Source organism: Rissa tridactyla, chromosome 4, assembly GCF_028500815.1.
Source record: "Rissa tridactyla isolate bRisTri1 chromosome 4, bRisTri1.patW.cur.20221130, whole genome shotgun sequence".
Lineage (NCBI taxonomy): Eukaryota > Metazoa > Chordata > Aves > Charadriiformes > Laridae > Rissa > Rissa tridactyla.
Genome location: NC_071469.1, coordinates 18,792,029 through 18,815,452, shown reverse-complemented (window position 1 = coordinate 18,815,452; position 23,424 = coordinate 18,792,029). Strand labels below are relative to the sequence as shown.

The window sequence follows — 23,424 nt, the reverse complement described above, 5'->3', positions numbered from 1 at the left end:
TAGATCGCATGCTGAGATCTCTCTTGTGCATACGCAAAAAGAACAGCCCCAAAACCAAAAACACCAACAAGTAAAGCACTCACATAATGAGACAAAAAAAAAAAAAGTAATCATTCTTTTCTATCAAGGATCCTCACCATTAGCATTTTAGGGGAGAGAAAATTCACTTTAGCATTTACATAATCTTTAGTGGCAATTACATTTAGGGAAAGAACATTCGATCGATGATCTTTTCGTTTCATATTTCCAGATGTTAAAGTAATTCCTACTAAAGGATTATAATTAGCAAATTGTGCTTAAACATTAACATTATATTGGAATATTTTTAATTAAAAAATCACAAAAAATTACCATAGACTGAAACCAACCCTTCGGATTGTGACAAAAGTTTGTTAAAACTTCAGAAGCTTCAGCTCAGAATAACCAAGAGTATGCAAGTTCTAAGTATTTAAATTGTTCAGGAAGCACTGCAGATTCAAGACGACCAAGGCCAATGTACCATCTGGCATCTCTGAAAACACATCCCCGATCCAAGTAGATACTTGTTTTTGAAAAAGAGCTATAATAAAATAAGCAAGTACAGATTAGAAAACCAACAGCAGATCAATAATACAACTCATATATATAATCAAATGGTCTCGTTTCCAAATGTACATTCTATTCTTGCCGATGTCAAAACAGACTCCATCTTAATTCTTACTTCTTTCTGGGGAAGGAGAAAAAAAGCTGGTGTATCTTCACCTCTTGAAAAATAGTAACAAAGGAAGAGCACGACCGTGATTCAATATTAACATCCTGGGATACTTTTAATTCCATGGAATTTCAATATCTCCCCCAAGAATCAATTTCGTATTTTTCCCTCATTATCATTGCATTATCAATATCATTAAAAGTTACTACAAGGATTAACATATGTCTAATGACAGTCACAGTCCCAAAGGTGACATTTCAACAATAGGGAACAGCAAATACCAGAAAAAAAGAGTGATGTCATCATCCTTAGGAACCAGATGTTGTAATTTAAGGCCTCTAAACAAATGTAAGAGTGAAATATACCAACAAGACAGCTGACTTCATGAATAATAAATTGAAAAAAGTTGACATTAATCCACAAAATATTAATTTAAAACAAGGAAGAAGAGATACCAATTTTTTAATCTTTGTGTAAGACACATCACAGGGGTACAAATGCACAAATAGCCCTCACTTAAAAATCTGGAGAAAAAGCATTCTATTTGTAGTACTTAAAGTTTTCCAAACTTAAAATTGAATCACCAACTAATACATTTAGTACTTTTGTAAGAAGAAATAGATATTGTAAATGAGTGTTACAAAAGTTATTTTAAAAGGGAGTTATATTTTTTTCCTTCTATAACAATCAGATTTTTATGAAGTAGTTCAACTTCCTGTACGTTGAAAGGGGAGGTAGTTGCAAACAGAAGAAAAGATTAAGACTCACCGTGCTGTTATGTAAATATGTTCTGGATATCTACCTCTGCATCATAGGGCCATGTGTAATGCAAAACAACACCCTACTAAACCCAATATTCCATTTTTAACAGTGGTCAACACTGAAGTGTTTCAGAAGACCCCATAAATCTCTGGAAATGCAGGTAATTGCCCAATGCCATATGCCAAGAGAAATTTCTTCCTGGCTCTGACCACTCAGCTTTGATGCATGGACTGAAAACCAGTATTATCCTAGCTAGTACTCTTGCTAATGTGGTTAATCTTTACAGACTGTATTATTTAACTTAGTGAATCATACAATTTAAACCTCACCGCTCGACTATGGGCTGTATACAAAAATTCTTCCTATTTATTAGTATTCCAACCTTCTATTGTTATGCAAGATGCCAAAATTGTTCTTTATTGTAGAAGGACACTGGCGAGTCAATAGTCCTTAAACCCACTTTTACCTTATTCTCCCTCCATTTTTGAACTTGCTGTTGCTTTTCCACATGATGAAGCAGAACAAGTAGTTATTGAAGTCTAGTTCTGGATTTGATTTTGTAACAAGAACATATTGGAGAATTCATCCATTCTTTGGAGGTCTGAGACAGGGCCTGCTGTGATACTCACATTGTCATTTTACTACTAAAGTCTATAAAAAAAAAAAAAATCGGCGCAAAGAAGCAAATACAAAATGAGATTAAAAAGTAAGTAACAGTAGCTGGCTGTCACTCTAGAATAATATTTGCTTTAGCAACCCCAAGTTAATGAGTAGCCCATGGCTATATGATAACCATTGTCTTCCTTGAAGATTAGACTCCTTTTTGGACAGGTTTATCTCTCAATATTTTTACTTCATGTCCTGTGCACTCCACCCACATTGCTAGTCTCCAGGGATCTTACGGAAACAAGCCATGGGGATAGTTCCTGTAAGCAGCCACATTATTACTTTCAGTGGGAACATGGATCCAATTTAGATTAGTTGTTCCCACAGCTGTTTGGTCCTGCCTCAGGATTTTTTTGCACATAAAAGGTCCATATACTTGGGCATACACTAGCAAAATGATAAGAGGGCAGTCAACTTCAGCTAGACTCTTGGAGAAACTTCATCTTGGCAATATCCTTTCATAATGATGCGATATTTTTCATCCAAAAAATACCAAAGCTAGGATGCGTTATCCCTCTTATTTTAGCTAATACAAACCAGATCTACTTCACTGTTTGGTCAGCAATACTAAACAGGTGAAATTAACTGTCCCTCCATGTCGCCAGTAAAGCTTTCTGTGCCTTTTTTAAAAAGCATAAGATTTAGGACAGTGGACTGCAGAATTAAGAAGAATGGGGGAAAAGAAGTACTATCTTCAGATTTCACTTTGCTAGGAACGAAAAGCCCTGGGTGGATTTGGTTTGCACATGCAGTCTGGCTCCCCCATTACAACAGCCTTTGACCTCCTCCAAGCCTTGTGTACTTTTTCGTAGCTCATTTAACAGATGTCTAGTTTGACTTCTAGAGTATTTGACTGATATAATAAGAGCAGCAAACATGGAGCAGTTACTAAACTCTAGTTTCAAAGGAAACGGCACAAGACACAACTTTGCACAAAGTTACACATTTCAGCCTAATCGTATTTCCTTTCCCATGGCACTATCAAATCAAGCCCTGCAGAAAGCAAATGTTCTCTCCCACTTGGGTACTGTGCAATCCACAAAGGGTGCACTGATATGGTAATTAGGTACCCTCAAGTTCAAATCTCACATCATTCAGAAGACATTAGTGTTTCTCCGTCTTAGCCCTTGAGACTGAGCAAAAGTATCTTTTGCCTGACTTGTGATACCATCAAATTGCATACGCTGACTTTTGGCATAACTAGGGCTAGAACCTTCATAAAGTCACAGACCCAAACAAGCCACATCCACACCTTATAATAAAAGTGTGCTAAGTCCACAAGTAGAAGAAAATATTACATACAAACCATGGGACAAGAACTATTAGCCTAGGGATTAAAGGGCAGGCTATAACATTTGCAGCTACAGGCAACTGAAAAGTCACAACAGCCAGACACAAAACCAGCATACTGTGATACCTGGGTAGCATGTTGCAGGCATCTATTTGCAAAATGTGACGAATCAGGCCACAGACATTTATCTAGATGAACGATAAATTACTCCTTTAGGTCAGGCATGCACTGGAATTCCCCAGATTGAAGTTTTGTGCATTTGTTTTGACAGCTCCAGTTCAATTACAAACAGTGATCCTACATAAGATACTATTGTGTGCAGTATTTTATAAAACTATAAAGGTCTTAGTAATAATGGAAAATAATTATTATTCCTTTATTATAGCCAGATGGGAAGTGACAATGAATGTGCTAGCAAAGTTTTATTACATTTATAAGCACATTCCTTCTTCCTATATTTGCTTCCTCTTTGCTCAAATTCGACCTGCTCAATCTCACAGCAATGGCTGTTCTTAACGCTGGGGACCATCAGCCTGGTGATCTCTCACACACACTCTCAGGTTTGTTTCCAAAAGATATTTTTTTTATATTTTTTAATTTTTTTTTAACCACTTGTCATTGTGAGAGTGCTTTTCCACACAGACTGTCACATCAAGTTAAAAGCATGAATCTGAATTGTATCTGTTAAGACACACTAAAAACTTCATGGAACTTGTCATTCAGAAGTTAAGCAGCCCTCACGTTAGCTTAATTCATGATGCCCACAGAAATATTTAACACCCATTTATTTTACTTTTTTGACTTGTCTCAGAAACACTGCGGAGAGCTGACACACCCTAAACAAGTAGAACCTATGTGTTGAAATGACACGATCCTTATAATAAAGTTCCTTCCTTCTCAAGAAATTTTTGACAATTAGAAAAAGAAGAGCCCATTTTTCAGAATAAAATGTTTAAACATGGGAATTTAATGATCCACTAAATTATTTTATTTACTTAGGAAAAAGACTACATACATTTCCACTGAAAAAACAAACCAGTAAGTGATTCTGTCCTGCAAGGTGGTGTATAATTATATTGCATGTCCTTCATGAACTGCAGAAAATATTTCTCCATTAAGAAGATTACGAATTTCAAGCACTCCCAACCAGTCAACCTAGTAAATTGTCACTCTAGCTAAAACCAAGACGAACTTGATTTAAATAGAGGCATTGATTCTATTAACAGCAATGAGAAAATGCAAGTCTGTGAACATGTAAATCATATTTTGCCCACCTGGAAAGTTATACCACATAGAGCAACATCTGCCTACATTTTAGTGGATAACTGGGCACATCCTGCCTGAAACTAGCATGGAAAACATTTATAAACACTAAAAAAGAATCCAACAAAACAAAACCCACCACCTTATAGTACTGTGTAAAAACAGGAAGGCCACCCTTTCAAAAGTAAACCAACCACTTTGCCTATAAACTTGCAGTTAAATACCTAGCTGTACATGACAAGAATCTCCCCTTTCATAGATGAGTTTTCATAGCACTTTGCTTCACCAGCTCAAGCCTCAACAAGCTCAAGTGACTCGGGCCAGTACCTTCATATTCAGCAGGGTGGGGCAAAAGAGACAACCTCATTACGAACACTCTAGGGTTATAAGAATGCAAATCACCAAATTCAGCATTTTGAATAGCACCCACAACTCAAAGCTAAAACCTGTGCTATGCCATAAACCATGGTAAAAGCCTATTATATGCCTAATAAGAAATATTCATAAATACATCTGAAAAAAACTGAAATTTCAGGTTAGTCTTCAAGAATTGTTTATAACCAACAGCACCACAATAATCAAGTGAGGAAGGGACACAAAAAGAACAACTACTGTTAGATGGCCATCCAGGAATACTGTTCAGAAGAAACAATACTCCTTAATGCCTGAAAAATCAAGCAGTAGAGGGGCATCCAACAGACCCTCTACTTTACAAGATTAAAACAAGAACTGAACAAAAAAACCACCATTGATAGTCATTAGGCTGAAGTATCCCCTTCGCTATTTCTTCTGTCCATCTCTTGCCAATCAGATTTCTTCCAAACCTCAAAAATCAGCTAATTCAAAAAATGGCACTATCTGGCCACAACAAATGGGAGACACAGACGAGAACCATCAATACGTCAGAACTGCAGGTGAGCACATGCACCCCAACCAGAAACTACAAATGAACCAAGAAAGGCTGGCTCACAGAACAAAAGACAAGACAACATTGGAAGGGATTAGGTATATCTGAGGATCTGGATACCCTAGACCAGAACCAGCAAATACTCCCCTTTCTAATCTCTTTCCTTTCCTAGAAGGGATTCAGAATACCCTAAATAGCAAGACCAGTTCCCACCAGTGGCTTTTTGAATGTATGCTGGTCATCTCCTTAAAAAGCTACTGCCCCCTGCTAAATCAGCCAGTGAGATTTATCCGACTGACACGAAGCTGTAGTACTAACGTGGTTTTGTTCAAGACAGTCTATTAACATAAGCGAGAGATACGAGTAGGCCCAGAAGTTTTTCTTTCTTCCTCAAGTACATTTGTTGGTCTAATAAAAGTTATTAGCCCTCACTACAAACTCTGTCCCTTTCTATATCTGATGGAAAGCAGTCACACGCTAACACTTCATTAGACATGACAATCATGAAAGTTACAGACTGGAATTCCAGCAACACCCCCATATCATCAGAGAGAAGACTGACTGAAAAGCAAGCTATTTATCATTTATCACACCTGACACAAACTTGAAACCACAGAGTTAATTCTGTAACCCGAGACCATCTGCAAAGTAGACACAAAACACCTCCTTGTAAAAAAACGTCTCTATCCAGTTTTGCATAACCTGTTAAGATACAGTATATGGAACAAAGCCTTTCCTGAACAACTCCCTGCTGTTCTATGAAGAACCATACAAAAGAAATAAGTTCTCTAAATTAGGAAATTCTAGACTGAAGAAATATTAAGGCTGTAAAATAAAGCCGTTAAAAAAAACCCAAAACAGTCTTGAGGTCTCCTCTATGCAACCTGTTTCACACAAATTCTGTGCTTTATGTATAAATACTAGGAAACTTCTCAGGTAAAAGTCCCAACTATTTACACATTTCATTGTAGAGAAGGGACAGCAGTGATCCAGTCACTGAACACTGATGATAAAAAAAATTCAGTTAACACCCTGAGCAGTGAAGAAAGAAAAAAGACAAAAAAAAAAAAGGTATTCAGGTATATCCTGAAGGGCTCAAGTTAACAGACCTGGATCATTTTGAGTTTGCCCTAACCACCAAACCCCATAAGATGCTTGTTAAAAATACAGTTTTCTGCTTGCTTACATTCTAGCTTAATGGATTTACTCTTTGAATTTTCAGAGTAAGAAGGAATTTGATCTATGACAGTCATTCCTGTTTTTATTCCAGTTTAATTTCTGACATTCTTCAGGACCTTGAAAATTGTATCTAAATTCTAATGTGTGTTCAATGCTCTTTTTCCACAGTCAGAAACAGAGCCTTGTGGATTACGCGAAGAACTTGCACCCTGACCAGTTTCTCTTGGCTGGCAGAATAAAGAGAAACCGACTACAGACAGAACTGACAATTTTTACCCTCCAAATGCTAAAATTATAGTACTGCTGTTCACCGATTTACAGTTACTCTCATCATCCTAACTCCAAAATTAAATTCTTCAGAATTATTGCACACTGCCTCAGGAGCAGGGAAGGTCCTAGAGTGGCACTGTTTGAAGCGCTGGAACAAAGTCATGAAGCAACAGCTCTTCCTTAAGTAGTCTCACTGATATAACAGTTTCCAGTAATGTTATAAACAACATGATTGCAAAAATAAATTTTAAAAAACCCACATTAATTCACTGTAAAGCTTAGTACAGTAAAGGACACAGCCTAATTGAATTTTTTTACTGCATAATAAGATGGGTGAAAAGATTGCTAAGGAGGGCATTTAGAAACTGAACGGAGCAAGTAAGTTTCACAACCTTATCACTGATTGTAGAAGGCTAAACATGGGTTAAAAATGATGCACAAGATTACTTCAATAGCATTCCACTAGCAGAGACAAACATTAAAGTTGTTTAATAGGTCAGCAATGATTGCAGAATATGCAGATCTGACAACACCAAGTTCAAACTTGTATACACAGCTATCTAAAAATTGCAGTCTCTTATTAATTTTACTCTTTCAAGTATGCTTGCTCTGGGCCCACATCCAGTAGATGTAACAGATGGAAACTGCCAGTGAAATATGGCAAAGCTATGTAGGCCATCATGCGTGAACCAAGCTTCCTGAAAACTCTCTTGAATCAGACTGCTGGATTCAGCCAGGCATCCAAAATACCTTCACATTCACACCAGGACAGAGCTAGCACTTTTCTCAGGTAGATGACACCTGATTTAGAGCAAATTACAAATTCTGACTTATTAATAAATATCCAGTTCACTGAGAGTATATTTATAGTTTAGCCATAAACTGAATGTAATGCAGTAGGACAGCAACTCCGACAGTGCTCTCAGGCCATTACCTGCTCCAAGATACCAGCCTAGTCATAGCATCTCCTATTTTCAGATATTCTGCAGCTCTTCCAAACAGTTCAAGACACAGGATACATCATCAGAAAATCACTAATTCTTTGCAGAGTAATTAGCACTAATAATCACATTACTACATGATTACATTCAATTGATTTAAGTCCTTGCTACCAACAAAAAGAGTGGTCCCTAAACTTTACATTCTCACCAGCTCAATAATGCTATTACCGTTATTCATGTAGCTACACAAATAGGCTATAGGAGCTCATTTAGCTGAAAACTAACCTTAGGAGAGGAAAAAAGAAAAAGAAAAAAGGAAGAAAAAAAGACATTAGTTTTCAGTCAGATGAGCATTTAAACCTATCAGCCTTCCACAATACTGACGCTAGCACAAAGGAGAAGAGAGGAACATGCAGAGACACAAGGAAGGAATATTGATATACTTTTAGAATGCTCAACTCTTTTTTTTTTTTTTTAAGGAAAGTAATTGTTCATTTTACTTTAGGAACCTTGAGATCGATCTACTCCTTCTTGCCCCTCAATAAAATCCTTGTTGGATGAAGAATGCTCGCATAAGAACAAACCAGCATTCACGTGCATTGTACTGACCAAAGGAAAGTAACTGCTTAACTGGTAACAAATTCTGTGGTTTGCTAAATAACACAGGTTTCAAAACACAAGATTTATTCAGCATTTTCTCCAAGAAATCAATAATTAACTATACCAGGACACTACAGGGAGCAAGGCTCTGCAGTTATTTTTTGTTTTGCATTACAGCAAAAAAGCTGTAACAGTGACAATCTCACTAATATAACCAAGCACTGTCAGAACCAGAGACAGATAAGGGAAAAAGATGCCTGAGAAGTTTAAATTGCTCTCATCCAGTCCTGACTCCTTTTCTACGACTACGATAGCCCTGGAAACTCACGTTTCAAACTAATAGCACCCTTCCACTACTATACTAATGAATATTACAAGTTAATATTTAATGGAGGTATTCTTTTACCTGTGGACTATGTTGTACTAGTTGTTTTCACAGCTAACTTCTGGCTTAGCAGAGGTACTGCTCATATATATGAAGCAATATTGAATTTTCATAAGTAACCAGTGAACTGACAGACCTAGATTTATCTGGGGAGAACAACCTGGGACCCCACAGGTGATGTTACACCTATAAACAGAAGTAAATAAGGAAAATGTGAATATTTCCCTGCCCAACGGGACTGGACATGTCTGGCTTACAGGTTCTGAGTTATTTTCAGCTCCCTCAAAGTAGGGAAAATGGCCTGTGAAGCCAAGAATTTGCAGGGAATGTAACGCAAGGGAAACACCTGTTGTGAGGTCAGTTAAAAAACAGAACAAATACACACACTGTGCAAGCTGTGAGACATTGCAGCAGAGTTTCTAGGGGGAAAACTCCCTTATAAAGGCAGGAGACTTTCTTCAGTGAAGATGACTGAAGGAAGAAAGGGGAAAGCATTCCTTATGGCTACAGCAGCTGAAGAACTTCCAGTGTCCTTCCTTTTTATAGAAATATTTGCTATAATTAGGAAGCTTCGCACAGTACCTAGAATAAAAATCATTAGCTACCTTTTTCTATAAAGGTCTGATAGGCAAAGACAGCAGTACTCTTCTTGGTTCAACTGTATTATGCACCAGCCAAGCTGACAGATAAGTATGCTGCGTAATTTCTCACTGTTCCCACTACAAGATGCATTCCTTACAATTAATGGACATGATGATCCTTATGGGTCCCTTCCAACTTGAGATATTCTAAGATTCTATGACAGTGCATCCTGTTCAAAAGCAACAAAGATTTAGTCTAACAGCTGAAAAATTAGCATATTGGATTTTTACTGACTCAGAACTAGAACACGTGTGCTTTTTTAACATCTAGTCCTTAGTTGTTCTAGCTCAAGGCTAGGATTTCTCTGCATAACAATATTACTCATATTTCACCACAGCATATCTTGAACTGGACAGCGTCTTAAGGCCTTATGAGGAAATTTCTTAAAGACACTTCCATAAATGCAGAATGGAAGACAGCAAAATAGCTGTATGTGTGACTTTTCTTCTAGCCTTCAAAATCACTGCTGGGATTATGTGGCAAAATTCTGTATCCAAAACAGGTGGAAAACCTGCTAGCTATATTTTAAGTCTCTGACAGTTATAGCTAAATAAAATAAATGCATGACAGACAGGCCTTCTGTTTGTTAAAAATCATCAGTATAGCATATACTTGAAAAGACTGGATTTGCATAGTTACTGTGCTGTTTCAATACAACATACTTTCCAACTACCTGTCCTGGTCAGACGAAGGCTGTGCAAGGCAGTGTATATATGTGGTATTTATAATGAATTAATTGACATTACAAAATAAAACTTGTGTGAAGGCTATTTCATCAAATTAGACCTTCTTCAGTTTACAGCTGTAGCTGTTTGCTCTATCTTGCAGATCACAGAGCACCTGAGTAGAACCAAACTCATCTGTGCTATCTTCAGGCACAGATATTCTGATCAGGAGTTTGCTTCTTTCTTCTGCCATCTGTATTTTCCTCATCTTTCTACGCCAGTTGCTTTTCTAACTGTCCTCAAAGCTGAAGATGTGGGATATGAGAAGAAGATAGCCTTCAATCATTTTTAGGCCCTCTTTTCTAAGTCATCAGGGCAACACATGAAAGAAGAGGTAATCAAGCATTGGATGGTGCAAGGTCTACAACTTAAAATCTAAAGACAGGAGGAATCCCTAGTGCACACAGCCCCTTCTCTTTTACTTCACTTACACTCTAATTAAGTCTGGGAGAAGGAGCTGTGAATCATTGTCAAGTCACTATAAGGCACAGAAAGGCAGAGAGATAATACACTTGTGTGAAGTTAACATGCTCCCATAACTTATTTCTTACTGACATAAATCACCCCCTCCAAGAGCTAGACACCCTGTTGTCCAGAAGAAAGAAGCTTTATTACACAACAGAAGTTTTGCATCTAAAATTTTATTTTTAACAAGCCGCTACATGCTGCGGTCTTCCTTCAGAAAGAGAGTCCTTAGTACCACACTGAAATCAAGCCATATGGATAAGGGCACTGGTACCAGAAGTGAAAGGACTGGACACCGCAGCTCACAAGTACAAGAGAAGCTTACACTGATCCTGGAATAACATAGTCTCCTGCTACAGGGAAAAATATCGCTACACATTCAACAGAAAATAATCTTAATTGAAGAATTTAGAAGTAGCATTTCACTTCTGAAGGATGTAGAGTTTTTCTTGTGCCCAGAGGTGTTGAGGTAAGAGTAAAGAGGGAATGCCACCAGTTTATGGAAAGAGAAGCTTTCTTCCAAAAAAAAAAAAAAAAAAAAATGAATGATCTCCCCCCACCAAGGTCCTTTTTTATAGGGGCTGGTCTACATGCTGAAGGCTTTTCAAGTAGCCTGTACAAGGCTCTCCAGCATATTTCTGGAGAAGTAGGTTTTTTTCCCAGTTTAAGATGCATCTACAGAGGTGTTTTGCCATCACAACTGTGTTAAACTGTTTCAGTTTTCTTAGTTTCGATTATAAATGCCTATTAGCCTGCTAAGCTACAAAGTATATAGTACAGATGTAGCCCCAAATTATGTTTTGTGTTTAACAGGTAATTGTTGGTGAAATGATTTGTTTCTCTCTCCCCTTTTTACATAATAGTTCACAATCCTCCTCTATTAGGCAAAAATGTGTTACAGCATCAGGCATTGCAGCTGAGATTAAAAATAACTGACACTGTGTAAGGTTTACCAGTACCATTAATATGTTTTACTCCTTTTCAATTACAAATTTTAAAGCAAATGAAAAAGCAAGTTTCATAACTGAAGGAACAATGCCTGCCTTTGAACTTCAAGAGCAGATCAATGCTATTTCAAACACAAAAGTTTGTAATCTCTTCCAAAGAGGGTAATGTAGATCTCTGTCATGTGTTGGTGACCAAAGCAACTAAGCTCCACTGATCTCTAGTCAAAATTGCACTGAAAATATATCCTATGTACAACAAAAAAAGCTTAAAATGGCCTTTTTTTTTTTAAAAATAGAGAGAATGCACTGAAGAAACCACAGTCTTCCACCAATATCAGTATTAAGGCTTATGTTCAGTCGAAGGGTAAAAGATACCAACCAACCACAGAAGAGCCTTTGGGCTGCGCACTGTAACATGCCAGCAGCCCATTTTTTTTTCAGCTTTCTTCCCTAGGACTTGGATGGATTTTGAAACACTTGACTGAACAGAAGGCAGCATCCAGAGAAGTTTTGCTGTGTGACCACATAAGCCTATAGCTGTTTGTTAATCCGTAATAAATTCACTATTGTTTATAAGCTTCAGCTTCCATTTTTTGTATATTAAGCACTCTGAGGCGATCGGAGACACTTGGGCTGCTGCCCTTTTTGGTATGATTAGAACTTATCCACCCCCCGCTTTCCAAGAATCCACAAGTGAAGGGGAGGACCAGCAAGGAATAAAGCAGATCTAAGTCTAAATTGTCTACAGACAAATGCAACACGAGCTTGAAGGGTAGAGATCTAGAACAGAAGCAACTGTTACTGCTGCCTAATTTAACACACTTGCACTTGAGGTTAATTTCTCAGGCATACAAAGTTAAAAGACAGAAGTTGTTTCTCATACCAAATGTTAAGAACACACAACCACTAACGCGAGACATACAAGAAAGGTTCTTGTGAGCAAGTATATAGAAAACAGTAACTGCAAATCAACATGTTACCAAAGCAGTTAGGAATAAGAAAGATCACGGTACTTTTCTTAGTGGTGACGCTCATTTGGGAAAGAGTGACAGCACCAAGAAGCAGACCAATACAATTTGCTCTCCAGAGGCCCAAGACACAGACAGAAACTGACGGTTTGGTTAATGAGAGTGACTTGTTTTCCTACTATTTCTGCAGGTTTTTTCTGCAGCCCTTCCCTTCTCACACAAGAGATGCAAACAGCTGAAGTTTTCACTGAAAGAAAGGCTGAGTGACATTACCCAAACTTTTGCCCTGGCAGATGAACGTCCTCAGTTTCTTTTCAACAAACAAGCAAGAAGGATGTTTTCATTTATACACGTAGTTGCTAACAGCAGCCATAACTTGGACAGAATAAGAAAAGGTCCCTCAGGCCTTCTACCCGTTCCCCCTTCAAAATATCAATGCTCACCCTTCCTGCCATAACCCTCTCCAATATTCACAAATAGAACTTGCAAAGTTTTAAAGGAGAAAACATTAAGAGCATCAGTGGGACAATAATGGGTTTGGTCAGGCGAGAAACGTATCAGGAAATAGCTGAGAACAAGCAAGTAACACACAAATGACTCAGGATCCAGTCCCATTACAATGGGGAAAACAGGCAAGTCTTTTTCCACACATGGACAGATCCACCCACTTCGGGTAAAAAAAAAAAAAAAATACAGAACAAATGCCAATTTTTTCATAGCAACTTCAAAAAGCCCAAAATATTTTTCACAAGAAAAGGGGCATTTTAACATATCAAAAGTTTGGCTAAACTAAACTTTGATTCTTTTCTGCTTTACAAAAAAATTCACACAAAATAAGCACAACTGCACAAATGAGGCATTTTGAGTCATCCAAATGTCTTGCATGAGTCCTGGGTTTGACTTTTCTTGTAATTACAGTGTCACTTTGACACTTCAGCTTTTACTTTTTACAAAGTAAATATAACAGACCACCTCTGCTTTGTGGTTGTTACGAAACAAATCAAAACAAGCTCATTTTGTATATTTTCATTAAGACCATGTAATAATAGAGTGCATCCCTCTGACTTAAAAGACGCAAGCGTTGCAGTTTGTGGCATATGCCACATGCCCTTCACGTGCCACAAATACTGCATTTCCACCACTCAGCCTGCTGGAGGGAAAAGCCACCCATCAATATCTACCCCACAGATATTCAGCATTCACTCCATCAGACTGAGGGGTCAAACTTATAGCAAAGCATAAGTATTGACAACTGGCTCAAGAGTCGGCCATATCTAGTTTGAAGGTAAGTAACAAGTGCCATGCTTTCACCATCAAACAGTTCAGCTGCAGACTAAAAGCATCGCACACACAAGTGATCCTTCTAATACACCACATCTAGCAACTGCAACAAAATAGTTTATTTTGCATTCTAGGCGCATCACATTAGAAAAGGAGGAAACTTAAACGGTAAAGATCACATTCAGGAACCGGATGAAACTCCTATAAAGGAGAAACTAAGGGCAGCAAGTTATCACTGCAGTACTGATTTTGCTGAAGCATAGACCTACTGCTCATGTGATTTTGAAGCATAATTATTCACAGTTCACCTGAGTGTAGGTCGCCAGCACAATCCATGCAAGAAGTAACCAAGTTTATCTTGCTTGGGATACTGGTAGCATATCAGGTCACTCCCATCAACTGCATCTCCCACTCCCACACTGAGGTTTTCGGACGTAAAACCAACAGCAAAGCGCATTCTACCTTCTGTCCCTATGTAATTAGCACTATTAATACCAGACTATCCAAGCCCCCTGGCGTGGCTCTGATTTGGCTTTAATCTCTGCCGAGGTCTCTTCTTCCTCTCCACAGAAAGCCATTTAAACCTTGGCAAGCCTTTCGGGTTAAAGCGACGTTCTGTCGCAGAGGTATTAGCCCCAAACCGTACCGATAAGAAGCACGGAGACCCGCAACGCCTGACCTCCCTAAAAAAAAAAAAAAAAAAAAAAACCAAAAAAGGAAGGAAGAGTTACTTTTCTCAGAGAGCGACCGCTCGGGACAAGGCAAGGGCTCCCCTGCACCTCTTCCTCCCCTCGAGGGCAGCCTCTGCGCGGTCCTGTCGCCTTCTCTAAGGCTTCCTCTCGCTGTCACCGCAGGACACCGCTTGTCACCTCCACGGCGGATAACTGATTAGTCATTTGCGCCGCCCGCGGGGCGCCCCTCGCGCGCCCAACGGCTGCCCCAACGGCTGCCCAGGAGCGGGGAAACCCGCCCAGGCGGTAGCCGCTCCGGCGGGCGCCGGCCCCCCACTCACCCCATGAGCCAGTCCATGGCTGGGTCCCCGCCGCGCCGGGAAGCTCCCGCCGCCGCCTCGCCGCTCACCGCCCGCTCATGGGGGCCGCCGCTGCGGGCGCGGGCTGCTCCTCCCCTGGCCGGTCGGCCGGTCGCTCGCTCCCTCCCTCCCTCCCTCCGCCGCTGCCCGGCTCCGGCTGGGCGACGCGGGCGGGGCGGCCGCTGGGTCCCCTCCTCAGCCTGACACTCGCGCACTGGGGCGGCCGGAAGTAAACACACGGCGCTGGCGGCCGCCAGCCGCCAACCCGGAAGCGGCCCCCCGCCTTCTCCGCCCCGCCCGACTGCCCCACGGGGCATGCTGGGAAATGTAGTCCGGGCGCCGCCCTTAACGCTCTCGAGGCCTTGGGGGGCCTGGCATGCCTCCGTCCCCCAGGGGCTGAGGGCAGCGGAGCCCATCGAGGGGCTTCCTCCTGGCTGGGGGCTGTTGGTCCCTCCAGCGTTACGCAGCTCCCCCTCTGGGGGGATTTCAGTGACCAGGACTGGGCCTCAGCGCTTCAGTTCTTGCTATGCCAGTGTTCCAGTACCTAAAGGGGACCTACAGGAAAGGTGGGGAGGGACTCTTCATCAGGGAGTGTAACAGTAGGACAGGAGGTAATGGTTTTAAACTGAAAGACTGGAAATTTAGATTAGATATTAGGAAGAAATTTTTCACCGTGAGGGTGGTGAGACACTGGAACAGGTTGCCCAGAGAGGTTGTGGCTGCCCCGTCCCTGGAGGTGTTCAAGGCCTGGTTGGATGGGGCTTGGAGCCACCTGGTTGACTGGAAGGTGTCCCTGCCCATGGCAGGGGGCTTGGAACTAGATGATCTTTAAGGTCCTTTCCAACCCAAACCATTCTATAATTCTATGCCACAGGCTCCCTGAGGGGAGCTCCGTGTCAGGGCCCCCAAGGTAGGACATGGGCTGGCTGCCTCCTTCGCCTGCCACATTCTTTCCACTGCTGGTTGCGCCTTGTGCTCTGGAATCTCCTCTTTGACTCAAAATTTTTCATTTCTCAGTTCCTCTAATTGCAAAAATAACCAACCAACTGTTAGCTCCACAAAACCAGACAGGACAATACCTGCCCACCCCCGCAGCCCAGCACCACACCTCTTTGAGATGGAAACGATCCTAACTGTTTTAAAGAGAAGTCCTTTCTGTGCAAATCATTGAGGAGCAGCATTTCCAAAGGCTGTTCCAGTCCAGCAGATGTCCTCTTCACCGATTTCCCCCCATCAGCAGCACCTGCTTAGGTGAAGATGATCACAGAGACAGATCTGCTAGGGGTGATCGCATGCTTTGGGCATGTATATTAATTAAAAACTATTTGTGTTATAGGAGAGTGATGGCTACTTCATTGGACTCCCTGCAGTCACCATCTTTCTGAGGAAGGACTGTCTTTCAGAGGCTGTTTGAGCCATCATCCTCCTCCCCTGCCCTGCTTCCTCCACCCCACTGTGCCGGGGGCATGCAGGGCCCTCCCAGCCCTGTGGTGCTGTGGGTCTGGGGGTCCCCAGGGCCTCTCATCCCAGAGGGATGTGGCCCCGCTCGTTCAGGGAGGATGAATTGGTCTCCAGCCATCACACTGACTCCAACGACAGTTTCAATGGAGTAGTGTTATCCTGGGGCTAGTAACGTATTGCCAGGGGATGTCACAGGGGTGATTTATTAAGAACGAGTCTTGGTTGTGGTTGTTTTGTATCCCTCTGTCTTGAAGAAAGGCGGTAGAACTATTTTCTATTAAAAAGCATATAACCGTCATTTTTGGAACTGACCTTCCCTCTGAAATCTGCCGGGGATCCCTTTGCACGACACATAACTGCTTTATTTTGCCATTTTGCTCTAACAAAACTTCACCCCAAGAATTATTTGGGTATCCAGCAGTTTAATGTAAGAAATGGAAGACCAGACCTTGAAAATGTGTGTTGTCTGTGTTCAAACTGAGTATTTTCCTTTAACACCTACATTTTATCTCTTAATTGTTTATAGTTTTAGTTATCTTTGCATTTAGAAAATGTAGCAGAGGATAGGAAAGAGGTGTCTTGCAGCAAAACCGCGCATACTTTACTGAGCAACTGGGACGAGGATTTTTTACAACGTTTAAAATACCGTATCAAACCATCTGCAGAAAATAATTATCCTTTATGCAGACACTTGATCTAGTCATTATCTGCAAACATTTGAGAACAGATGTCCCTCATTTGAATTATGTTTTCTTGTTGCCCTTTGTTATGAGTATTTTTGGCAGGGCATTTGAGGATGAGCTCCATCCAATTTTACTGTGGGGTGCATTGTACGAGGAGTAGGGCGTTTGGTCATATGACACACATTTTAAAGCAGTGATGACTTCTGATAGAATGAGTTTGTCATGTCAGATTAGCTGTTTTCCTCCTGATTGTATCAAGGAAAATATATGGCAACTGGCACTAGGAGAATTATTGGTGCAAAAGAAACTCAGACAACAAACATCTATTTCATTAATCTTTTGTATTGTACCTTCCAATGGCACAAGGCATTTATCTATACCTCACCTAAGGTGCTTATTTTATCATTTTTTTCCATTGACAAATTGACATTACACCTACTGCTTTTTTCCTTCTCCCCTCAGCCCCTGGAAACCCCAGAAGTCCCTCTGGCAGACGGAGCATTTCACATTCATCCCCATTCAGTCAGGTCCCTGTGTGAGCAATTCTGAAGAGCAAAAGATGTGCCAACCCAAGAGCAGTCTCCAGTGGTTGTCCTGCTACTCCGCTTCTGTTTCTAAACCCTCTAAAAAATTCATTGCAGCCATTATTTGTTTGACAATAGCAAGCCTGGCAGGCCGTGGGGCTCTTTTGTGCTAAGCCCTATGCACATGCATAAAGAAAGGGTGCTCCTTGTTCAGCGCAACAGGCTTGCTAGACCCTGTAGGACATGAATATAAGGTGCTTAACAAGAGGGTTCTTGGCATACAGATGTGCTAGGAAGAGCAGAGGATCGGGGACGTTTACAATGCTTGACGTTGGAGGGTTTTGCATCGACTCTTCCCTGGATTACTGTCCCGCAGCTTACTTGTGTCTAACAGGATTTAAATCACAAGATTATTGCCAGACAGTCTGGACAGAAGGGCCAGTCCACTCTGTGGGCTTGTGGGATCTGAACTGTAAGGCTTTTGGCCTGGGACGCACTGCAAGGATAACTGCGTTCACTCACTCCTGTCCTCCTTGTTCTGCCACCCATGTCCGTCCATGCCTGGCTGGCACAAGAGGACCCCAAAAAAGTGCATGCCCTGCTCCTCCTGGCCTCCAGGCATAGGGTGGCTTTGTTCCCAGGTGTTCCTCAGCAGCACCAGATCTTTTTGGGAACTGATGGGAAGCTGAGGGTGATCCCATACAGACCAGGCCACAGGAGTTGGGGCAGACAATCCTCTCACATGAGCATTTGGCAGTCGTGTAAAGCTCTGCAGAGCTCAATATAAAAGCCAAGATACAAGGCAGCACGGACCTGAGGGCTGTCCCAGTCTATCAGAGGGCTCAGCTAGGTCCCATAACCCCTGAAGAGAGACACTGCAGTACCGAGACTGCCTCAGCACTGGCTGAGAGCTGCCTTGGAATAGCAAGCCTGAAGGTTTCCTTCCTTATTTTTCCCTCCTGCGGTTCTCATGACTAGATTTGTGCAAAACAGGATGTTTGATAGCAGCGCAGACAACGTCTGTCATATATAGCTGATTTTCACATTGGCTTTTCAGTTGGCTTGCTTTGCCAGTCTGGTAATAAAGTAGTGACACAGAGGGCAAGTGGCTATGAGGAAGTAATCAAGGCACTGGTCTCTCTGCAACTCTGTCCCTTTACTGCCTCTCTTTTTATTGTCATTACCTCCTGCAGCAGGAAAAGTGCAACCCACAGGTGGGCAAATATCGTCTCTCACAGCCGAGCACTAAGGAGTGGGAGTGAACTTTGCTCCCTTACTGGCTTATTGCATCAGAAACACCTGGCCCTTCTTCACCACCTAATATTTGGTGTGGGGCCAAGTAGCCTCATGTCTGATACCTTGAAAACATCTTTGCATGTTCCCTCTTCTCTCCTTAAGTGGCTGTGGTAGTGCTGAAGGAACAGGCAAAGGAGGAAAGAAAGCATTGCTCAGGGCTGTATGAGTTTTCCTTCTCTTGATTTGGGGCAACATCATTCCCATGGAGCTTATCTTACCCTGGGCAGCTGAGAAGCCTCAGCAGGCAGAGAGAGGTGAACCCGTTTGCCTGGCTGAGATACTTCCAGTGGGTGGCAGAGAAGCAGAGCAGGTGATGGCTGCCCTGATGTACAGGGGGTGTAACATTTTTCAGCAAGCTGCAAATCTGCTGCTCAGATCTGGGTCTTCAGCAACATCAGGAGATACACCCTCACTGGGAAGACGTGGCAGATTGGTGGGCTTGGGATCAAAATGGTGTGTTTCTGAAGCTCTGAATGCGACACTGGCTCTTTAAGTCTAAAACATCCACATACTCCTTCCCTGAGACAAAACGTCTTTGTCCCTGTGCATGAAACATATTACGGTTTGAATTCCTGCAGAGCCATTAGAAAAAGCAAAGTGCATGAGTCTGACAGCGTGGGCCTGCCTGCAATTCTGAATGTGATTATTAATCATGCTGGATATTAATAACAGCATCTCTTCTTGGTTGGAACATTTGATTTTTTTATAAATAAACACTGTGAGTGGTTATAAATATTGATTGCTGCCAGTAATAGTAAGAAATTTTAGATATAGTCTTGCAACAAGACAACCAATGCTGCCGAGGACCAGATTGGAAAAAAAAAGGGCATTTTGGGTCCTGAACTAACTGGGAAATATGGCTTTTACTCAGATGTCTGAGAGGGCTGAAGCTTCAGGGAGGAGGGCTGAAAAAATCTGTCCTTGGGGGGAGTCTGCATTTCCAGGGATGCTGAACAAAATTCAGTCTCTCTCTCCTAGTCACAGAAGAATAAGAAGTATTAGGCATTTCCTCTTTCAGACAACAACTTATGAGTGGATGTTGAAGCACGAGACTGGTGGTGACTGGGTTTTGTTTTTCCCCTCGCTAATTAGGTATTACTGAGCAATGCCTCCCTCACGCCTCAGCTTCCACATCTGGAAAATGAAAGAAACACTTCCTTCTGCATCAAAAGTCTTGTGAGAGCCGATGTGTAAATGTTCGGAAGCCTTCATTGCTTAGGAGTGGTCTAAATCAGGTGGATTTCTCTGTTCTCCCAAGGAGGGAATACAAAAATTATGCTACGGTGAATTGAATAATAGCCAAGAGAGTTTTAGTTTCAGCTGGGAAGCTTAGGAAATGCTGGTGGCCACCCATGGGGTCAATATGCCTAGGCTGACCTGCATGTGTCAGAGACCTCTCTAAGCCGGATGAGTGTGGGTTTTCTTCTGTCCCAGTGCTGGTGATACCACATTGTTGTGGACAGGCTGTAACCAAACCCATGCTCTTATTTGCCTGACCAGCACTGGCCAATTTGAATGGCCCCTCAGAAAGGGGAAGCAGGAGCCACACACCACCTCCCTCGTAGCTTGCTGTAGTTGGTGCTGTGTTTCCTTACCGATAAACTCTTCACCAAGCGTATCTTATCCTACTGCCTGTGTCAGGGCAGAGAAAAGGGTACAGGGTGAGAAAAAGGAGATATACTTTTAAGTCTAGAGAGGGATATCTTCTCAATGTGGTTGGCTTACAGGCTAACTGCAAACAAAAGGTGTTGCAAGTAAGCCAGGACTTGCCCATCCCCACTGGTTTTGCAGGAAGACGGAGACAGTGCCGGAAATTGTTTGCATTATTTTCCTAATGCTGTATCTCTCTCCCAGATGGCAAAACTCCCCCTAGGCCTCCACCTCGGAAAAAAACAGCAGGCAGCAAAGAGCCTGTAAGTCTGTTTTTCAGTCCTGGATGCTTTTAACCAGTCCTTGATGTTATTTGTAAAGGCAAAGAACAACTTTCTGGCATGTCTTTCCCTCTGGTACAACTACACATAAAGCAGTTCACCATGTAGCCTCTGAAGTGACCTCAGAGCCTGTGCCACGTCTGCCACCAGGAGACGGGCAGCCCATCTGCACAAGCACGAGGTGCTTCTCATGTAGGCCAGAGTTTGCCCCCCACAGCCGTATGTCCAAATGGAAGGAGCCCTGGATTTGCAAGCCATGGGGTGACGGTGAGACTCATGTACCAGGATCATACCCATGGGTTTGCTTTGCAGCTCCTGTGCGGAGCAAGCTGTGAGCCCTCAGCCTGCTCACATAACGTGGGGGAGAGCAAGCAGTGGGCTGGATCCAGCCAGTCGATCTGTGCCTCCGCTGCTGCTGAGGTCATGGAGTGGGACAGGGGCTCAGCATCCCACTGGCACCGTCCAGCCCGGCTCAGGGTTGGTGCCTGCGGTACAAATGCGGTCTCCAATGGCTGCATTAAAGTGTTCCCAGCCCCCACCGATTACAAAGGGTGCCTAACAGAACAGGAGTCTGTTTGTCTGCCCCACTCTGCACAAACAGTTGCTTCTGTAAATACATCTCACATGAGCAATTAGCCCTGACAATAAAGAGGTCCCATCTCTGCCGAGCATTCGGGGAAGCTGCTCTTTCACCAGGCACCAAGGACAAGCTCAAACAGCTAGCTCTCCCCATGCACCTGCCTTCCCAGGAAGACCACAGGTCTGGGTCTTCAAAGCATCCCTTCCTTTCTCCTCAAGCCGTGTCGGCTTGGACTCAGTGCCTTGGTGCGACACGGGTGACGCCACTGTTCTCAAACCAGCCTCCGGATGATAACTGAGCGCTGAGCAGCGTGGGGCTGTGCACAGAAGGGGCACACATTGCTCTTCAGCTCCTGTGACACCCTGGGGGCAGGGAGAAGTTATTTTAAGGGCGCAGGAAAGATTATGCTATGAAATTGAAGCTGGCTTCCACTGTGCTTGGAAACTACCCAGCCTAGCTCAGCGGCCATTCTTACCACTGACTAAATGCAATTGTAATTATTTCCCCTGTCCCTCCTTCCTCACCTCACTAGCATTTTTCTCCTCTTTCATCTTGCACAATTAAAACCTCAAACCAACCCAGGAAAAGCACTAATCAATTATTATTCATGCATACTTGCAATGTCAGGTAGAGGCCTCAGCTGGACAGCAGGGCTGCCTGTGCCAGGCTCTGGTCATTGCAAAAAAACCACAAAGAGAATTATTAATACCAAAGCCCTGGAAGTCCTGGCCCCACATCTGGAGGGGAGAAGTCAAATGTGATGAGCACATCACAAGCAGCGTGCCTCAGTGCACAAGCCTCTTCTCCGTACAGTGTACTCTGTGCTAAAAAAAATGGGGAAGAGGCAGGGCAATGTGGAGGGGACACAATCACCCCTGAGTGTCAGGCAGCCTGCTGCCTGCTTTCTGGACTGCCCAAGGAGGGCAAATCCTGTGTCCCACATTGTTGTCGTGGAGGGAAAGGGAGCTTTCAGTAACGCTGCTGCTTTCTTTTATTTCTGGCCCTGCCGCATGAACTCAGTTCATGTTCTCTAAATCTTTCCAGCAGTGAACACACCTCTTTCTCTCTTTCTTTCTTTTTTTTTTCTTTTCTTTTTTTTTTAATAGGGGATAAGAATTGAGGCTGAAGTGCTCCTGTGCTGCTCTCACTTGCTCCTATGCTGGTATCACTGGAGGCAGCTGCAAGAAGATCACCAGTCTTGAAAGTCTTGTGCGAAAAAGAAAAAATGGTGACACAGGTGCTTGTTAATGTATTTTGGAATAGCAGAAACCCCGAATTTGCTTTACACTGCTAACACCTATGCTAGAAAAATCTCTTTTATTTTGCCATATTTGGAACTGGGCAATAAAGCTCTATTCCTTGCCAGCGAGGTGGAGCAAGACGCCACTGTGATCCCTGGTGCCAGCTTCTGTCCTGCGGGCTTCACATCCCAAGAAGACTCAATGGCACCATCTGATGGCCATAAGAAAAGCAAGCAGTAAAAGCTGTTTGCTCATGGAGGTGGAGTTGCAGGGGAAGATTCATGTGAAAACTATTCCCAACCAGTAACACGGTTTTGAGCTAGGCACAGATGGGGTAGTGGTCTTGCTGGAGAGAAAAGGAGGCTTTGGGAGGGGGTCGGGAGTGTTGAGAGGTGGACTTGTTTGCTCTGTGTGGTGGGAACCCTCTCCCCTTCCTTACTTGGCTCCTGGAGCACCTCTGGAGCAGGTACATGGGAAAGACAGGTGAGCAACAGACAACTTGCAGGGTGCAACTGGGAAAAAATGTAGTGTGCTGATGAGGCTCCCCTAAACCAGCTCAGGGCAGAGTGCACAGTGCCAGAACTGATGTGCTGGTAGAAACAAAGAACCCCTGCCAACACAGCCTGGAGACGGGCACGCTGAGCTTCTGCTGGGGCTGCTGAAGAATCCATGAGTGGCCACATGAGGCTCTGTTG

General features: G+C 42.6%; 1 protein-coding gene across 2 annotated transcripts in view; it reads right to left on the bottom strand.

The window, feature by feature from the left end:
- Positions 1 to 15,286, bottom strand: part of MOB2 (MOB kinase activator 2) — a 121,084-nt gene extending 105,798 nt beyond the window's left edge. The window contains exons 1-2 of one of the 2 annotated variants that reach the window (XM_054197600.1): positions 14,996 to 15,264; positions 14,715 to 14,852 (exon numbers count right to left, since the gene is read on the bottom strand). Coding sequence is in view for 1 of the 2 variants with exons in the window: in XM_054197599.1 (XP_054053574.1) it covers positions 14,996 to 15,012 (17 nt within the window). In the remaining variant the exon portion in view is untranslated. Of the gene's footprint in view, positions 1 to 14,714; positions 14,853 to 14,995 lie in introns of both variants that reach the window. The other variant, XM_054197599.1, reaches the window with a different exon arrangement.
- Positions 15,287 to 23,424: the final 8,138 nt, after the last annotated feature.